Raw genomic sequence first — 6,715 nt, forward strand, 5'->3', positions numbered from 1 at the left:
TGCAAACTTTAACGTAAATTAGGGGTACAATTCTGTTAAAATGCTTGATACAGTTATCTCCTCCTGTCTACAGGTTGGGGTCATGATGGTGAACAAGTGTGCAAAGTTTCAAAGCCATATGTCAATGGACTTTGAAAATATTTGAGGTATTACAAAAACTTTAACATAAGTGGTTACGCAGACGCCGACGCTCGGGTGACTACAATAGCTCTTCTTATTCTTATCGAATAGTCGAGCTAAAAAGGCAAACTAATACTTTGTTAAGGAACATTTCATTCTGTTTATGTGCATTATTCATGAGTGTTAAATAACAGAGACATGCTATGTTAAATTTTTTTTCGGGAATCAACGATATTATAATGGAATAACTGTGGATAAATTTAATAAAAATATTTCATTAGATATAGATTTATACAATTTAATGCTTTACAGTTCATTGAATTTTTCTCGGTTCTCCCGGAGACGTTATAGAAATGAATTTAAATTTAATTCATGCACAGACAGTAAAATGCAAAGGCTTGTACATCATCCGATAAAAAATATTTAAACATCGAACTATACCTTTGAAGATGAAATTAGATTTGTTTACATTTCTTTTCATATCTATACAGCTTACAAAATAAAAAAACAACACTTTTTAAGATAAAGAACAAGTCATAATAAAGAACAAACTACAACTAATATGAAGGCATTTATTATCTATGTTTGCGGTATTGTTTTTGATACACTTAGTATTCAAACAATGGTCATAATTATTCTAGAATTGAACTTAAGGATGTTTTGTTTTTTGTTTGTTTCATTTTACGCCTTTTCCCAACAGTATTTCAGTCATATAGGCGGGTAGTTTCCTAACCATCGTTCCTGGAGAGTTACACCAATACTAGACTACCTTCCTCCGTGCTAAACTACCAAAGCATCTCCCGGGGATCGAACCCACGCCAGAGAGGTAACTGGATTAGAAGTCATCGACTATATCCCCTCGACCACGGAGGCGGTTGCTTAAGGATGTAACATACATTGTATGCATGTATGTAGTCTATGTTTAAAAAGGGTCCATCCACCGTCATGCAGCTTTCGCTGTCGAGTGCGGACCCCGGACATGTTACCAGTCAGGCCATTAAAGAGTTAATTTTGAAGCACAAAGAAATTATTATTTACCTCCATGCAATTTCCACGGAGTATAAGCCAAAATTATGATTTTTAGCTAAAAGTAGGTACTTTACGGCAGTCAATGAGAACTTAAATGTACAGTATCTGAGACAATAATGTATTGTTCAGTGAAGTTTTATATATGTATATACATTCTACTTAATATTCTAAAGCAATTTCAAAACATCCAAGAATATGTTAAATATGCACAGCAAATGTTTATACACATTTCAATAATACGTTACAATCAATGCATTCATTTTTATTGAGAAAAACATCAACAACAAACAAACATCAAAAAACAAACTTAGACTTTTTCGAAAATAAATTTCTAATTACATGTACCTCCCCTTATTTACATGAAATGTTAAATTTGGTAATATCTTTACAAATAGTGCTTTTTGAAACTTACAATAATGATAAATCTTCATTTGAGCATCAGATTTATCATATAAAACCATAAGAAATACGTTACAGGGTCTTTAATATATTTTATACATTTATTACTCTAGGAACTATTAACTTTGTTCTTGGTCAAACACTTAGCAGCGATGAAAAATCCACCAGCTATCCATGCCGCCAGCCACGCACCTATATCTAGATAAAATCCGTTATCAAGATATGAAAAAACTCCTTCTAAATCGCGAAAGTTAAGCAACTGTATTTTGTCAACATACAGTGCCATGGCAATCATCAAGAAAAGTCCTGAAAGAAAAGGAAAAGTTATTATATAGTCGTAAATCATAACAATTTTGGAAACCAGTACATTTGTGTCACGTGAGAGGGTATTTTTCACCCGGACGTCATTATTTGAGAAGATACCAATATGGCGGCTCATATATTCGTAATAAGTGGTAACGAATTTAAAAATAGATCATTGTTTAAATGTCGTGAGTAGAAGAGAAGAAATTTGCATCCTCATTCCTCCCCCTATCCTGCCCTGTAACACCGCACTTTGGGGTCAAGCGTTACACTTCGCACCGCACTTTGGGGCCCAACGCACTTTGGGGTCAAAATCGAGAAATTGACCCCAAAGTGCGTAATTATGCTACATATCAACGCACTTTGAGTTCAAAGTTCTGAAGGCGTCAACTAAGTTCTGCTTAAATACTGAGTTCTGACTAATATTCGATCTGCGACATTGAAATATTTGAGGTGGAGTTTAAGATTGCGGTTTGATACTTAAGTCATATAAGTTTCATTAATTTTACAACTTGAAATATGTAAAATTGTCTCCATATAACAAAGAACTCTAGTACATAAATTATCAATGTATCCTAAAATTAAAAGATGCTGCGAAAAAATATCATGTTCTGTCAGTCATTTACTTGATAACTTTTTGTGTCATATTAAGGCAAATTTTAAATATGATGTGGATGAAACAAAATGCAGTTAATATTTTTTTCCAAAAAAAAAAACCAAAACAAAAACAAAAACTATAGTATGCTCTATTGCAATGTTCTGGTGAAATATCCAGTTTTTAGAACAGACTATAAATAGTGATTTTTACAAATACATTATTGAGCTTAAGTTTTTTGTAAGCTCCGTAACAACCGTTCCCAAGAGGCTTTTTAAGGGAAATCTTACACACTTCTTTAGAAATGGCAAACATGTATTTTTAATCTTTAAATAATAGTATCAGAGAAATATATGTTACCTGAATAAAGTAGCGATAAATGTGAAATAATTTGTCATAAAAGTAGCAAAATGTAAACAATGTAGTATTTGACTTCCATATAAAATATTAATTCACTATAACTGTACCTATTGCCAAAAAGCAACAGATGGAAAATATGGTTCAGATAATTGGCCAATGAGTAACTTTTTGGATACTGTTGAAATACACCAAAATTAAATTTTTTTTAAGAAATGCAAATAAAAGCACAATGGGCCTCTAAAACGTTATATTTATAATATTGGGGGCAGGGTGTCAGGATCTGGTCTGGACCCCCAGTGAAAACTTTACATTATTGTATTTTCTGATCGCAGATCAGGAAATACAATGCTGACATTCAATCTCTGGCACAGCGCTTCATGACAAACCTAACAACAAGTAGTTCTCAAAACAGCTTAAAATTAGCTATGTAAAAGAAAGAAATATTTTTATTTTTTCACAAGTATCCAACAAATTAAAACGCATTCAAAGCTTAAAAGTAGTGTTTAGCTGTAAGCTGTCGGAACCCAAAGTGCGCTTGACCCCAAAGTGCGGTGTTACACTGCCCATATTAATCATTGAATGTCCCTCTAAGTGTTTACCATCCATGGTTGGTGAGTGGTATAGTATTGTTGTTTGTTTGGCTGGACGTTATTGGGACTACGTCTCATGAACAATGTATTCCCTTTTTGAACTTTATATATGTATTTCAAGGGGCAGTACATGAAGTGGTTGCACACTTGGTTCAAGCGCAAAAACTTGCAAACTTGATAAATGGCTATCATGTCATTAATATTTACAACAACGGCACGTATTTTCTAAGGGTAAGTGTTTTTTTTTATTATTTTAAAACTCTTTTACATGCCCTTTCCTTAAGGCAACATTTTTGAATTTCAGCTTTCTATTAAAACAATTTTATGTGCATATTTTACGATTAGACAAGTGACAATTCTGGTCGAATTTTCTACTCATTTATTCACACTTTTCAGTTTTGAAGTTTACCAAAAAAAGACAAAATATATTACTGTCAATGATTGTCACTTGTCAAATCTCAAAATATGTACACGACCAATAACTTCGTCAAATCAGAAGCTAGAAAGCCTATACCTTACACCAGGTGTGCCATTAACATTTCCTTAAGTAATGGGCATATTAAAGATTTTTAAAATAGCATACAAACAGACTTACCTGAAGAAAATTCGAGCGAGTGTTGTGAATATTCATGACATTTTGTCAATTTTGCAGCCAATATCTAGCTTGAACCAAGTGAGCAACCCCTTCACGTCCTGCCCCTTGATATTTTATGACGCATTATGATTGGGGTATATTACATCTTGAACCTATCTTAAATCCGATGTTTTTAAACATTTGCTGTATCAATTTGTACTTTAAAATAGAATATTATTTAAATACTCACCAGACGCGAGATTCAGACCTCCAGCTGCAAAGAACAAGATCTGTTGCTCCTTCATAACAAACATCACAAGCACTGCACTCACGATAGCCCCTGTTGTCGTGAAAATAGCCAGAAATATCATTGCCTTGCATCCATCTGCAGAGGTTTTATGCTTCTCCTTGACTGTAATTAACCATTCAAACCATTTGAAAAATGCCGTATAAGAATTTATATTAAACTATGTTCACCATGTTGAAATGTAAAGTTTTGACTGATTAAGATCAATGTCTCATTTGAAGAGCAAATAACTGAACATTCATTTTTATGTCTTCGCCATTTCTCATATACTCTTTAAAGAATTTTCTTGAGACTTGGGTTAAACGTTTAACACGTTCCGAAAATGGGCAGAACGCATCATGTCTCAAAAACGACTGCTAGGTGTATAAATTATATTTTTATTTTTCCCCAGTTACATTTTAGTCACTGTTGTATATTTCATCTTATAATCTGATTAAATGTTCAACAACTTCAAACTAGTCACTGTCATAACTCGATGTTCATCTCAATACGGAAAAGTCATAATGTTATAGCCCAAAGTCAACGTGATAACTTAAACTTTCCCTTTAAAAGCAAACTTAACCTGAGTAATATTTCTTTAGAATATTATGTATTTAAAAACTTTATTTAAAGAAGAAAGTAATGGAAAATCATAAAAAATTATCATTACCAAAAAAAGTAAAATAAATTGAATAAAGCCAAACTTAGAGATTGTTTAAAAAACAAAATGGTTTGCCTATGTAATGTCCAAAATAAGAAAGAACTTTTAATAAAGGGCCGATAGCTAAACGAACTAAACCATCGACCCCGCGTTTTACATGTTAAAAATGTTTCTTGTATCGTATCCTAAGATCATGTAAATTTTTAAAAGGTATACAACTATAACTTATGTTGTTTCCATAATGTTATGGTTGATCCCCCTCTGTGGAGTTAAAACATATTATTTAACACATCAGTAGTTTACTTAATTAGAATGAAATGTTATCGAACAAAATACCATGCAAATATTTTCGGAATTGTTTTGTTTTAAGCAGGCCATATTCGTTTTTAAGGATAAATTTACTGTAGCTTACAGAATTTTTGTTTAAATTTTGAAAAAAAAAAATCAAAACAACTCTATGAAAGACAAAAGAAATATATATATAATTAATTCTGTAAAACATATAGCTTTATACACATATACTTTATATGTATAGGTAGCCAACGTCCTTAAACCGTTAGAAAACCATTGTGTTAAATTAACATACAGACACATCTTAAAGTGGATTGGTCTACAATGAGCACATTTTCCTAAACGAGGGAAAACATAACATGAATGTATCATTGTAAATGAATAAGTAAAAAAATATTCTCTTATTTAGTTCTAGAACAATTTATCATCTGCCATATATAAATTTGTCACACAGATCAAGAGTATCTCACACTTACTAGCCACATCCTTGTATACTTGTATAATTGTTTTTTTTAATAAGTGGTTTGCAACTTAATATTTTCAACATTATTATTATATATGGCAATAAAGGTCTTCCCTTAAGAACCAAATCACTTTAAACGATATAAAAAGAAAAAAAATCATTTGCTCATACCAATTGAATTATCAACATCTTCAAAATCAACACAGGTCGTTGTTCCACCATCCGTGGTGCACATTTCCCATAATCCTACCTTAAATTCACTTGTTAAACCCTTAACTGTAATGGTTTCCCATTTGTCGGACGCCAATGCAACAATGGCAAAAAGTAGGGCCACTCCAGATACCCCAATACCTACAAGTCCTACGATATTTGCCATAACTGCACTGTACCCAAGCTAGAAGTAAACTATTGGTTGCAATCAGTTAGTGTACTTTTAAAGCCATGTTACAAATCAGGTGACCAAACACAAGACAATATTCAACTACAAATATTTGTTTCTCGTCCCTCTTTTAAATCGTTTTTGTGCCATTAAAATGTTTAACTTGCACAATTGTTTGATCAGATATTTGATCAGCATTTTAATCAACATTCAAAAACATAACCCATAATATATCACTTACATGATAATTTTTTTAATCAGATATACAATTTATTCACATGGAAGGTTTATCTAAATATACTACCATATAGGCAACTTATCCATAAATAGAGACAACCATACACATTAATTCCAGTGTAATGTACAATTTCAATATAATGACCTCTTCACCATCGACACGATCATTTTTTGTTGTTTCAGAAACCACAATTGAACCTTTTAACTCACTGAATTTGCATAAAAGGTTCTTGGTTCTAGGGGTCGTGGACAGGTAACTTGCCGTTTACATTAGGCCTACCGTCCATGAACGGGCTAATGAACCAGAGCCTGCAGTAATTTCAATTTTGTCGTTTTGTGCGTTCTCTAGGGATTTTGTTTTATTTCTCTCGATAAAACCTTCTCAATCCCGACAACAACCGTGTATTCAGCATCAAATGGTATTTTTG

At 32.5% G+C, this 6,715-nt stretch overlaps 1 protein-coding gene across 1 annotated transcript; it reads right to left on the reverse strand.

Annotated features, from left to right (window-relative positions):
- Positions 1–678: 678 nt before the first annotated feature.
- On the reverse strand, positions 679–6,084 carry LOC132748976 (uncharacterized). The gene is made up of 3 exons (XM_060738641.1): positions 5,843–6,084; positions 4,221–4,382; positions 679–1,854 (listed from the first exon to the last, which is right to left on the reverse strand). The coding sequence occupies exons 1-3, from the start codon at positions 6,045–6,047 to the stop codon at positions 1,658–1,660; spliced, it is 564 nt and encodes a 187-aa protein (XP_060594624.1). The 5' UTR covers positions 6,048–6,084; the 3' UTR covers positions 679–1,657.
- Between the last annotated feature and the right edge of the window lie 631 nt (positions 6,085–6,715).

The sequence above is a fragment of the Ruditapes philippinarum genome, unplaced genomic scaffold (genome assembly GCF_026571515.1).
Source record: "Ruditapes philippinarum isolate M1 unplaced genomic scaffold, ASM2657151v2 ctg12373_1_1_1_1, whole genome shotgun sequence".
NCBI lineage: Eukaryota > Metazoa > Mollusca > Bivalvia > Venerida > Veneridae > Ruditapes > Ruditapes philippinarum.

Coding starts and splice junctions, on each gene's coding strand:
- LOC132748976 (XM_060738641.1), bottom strand. CDS start 6,047: ATGGCAAATATCGTAGGACTTGTAGGTATTGGGGTATCTGGAGTGGCC. Junction 4,383..5,842: donor AGATGTTGATAATTCAATTG/GTATGAGCAAAT, acceptor GGTTAATTACAG/TCAAGGAGAAGCATAAAACC. Junction 1,855..4,220: donor AGGTCTGAATCTCGCGTCTG/GTGAGTATTTAA, acceptor CTTTTCTTTCAG/GACTTTTCTTGATGATTGCC.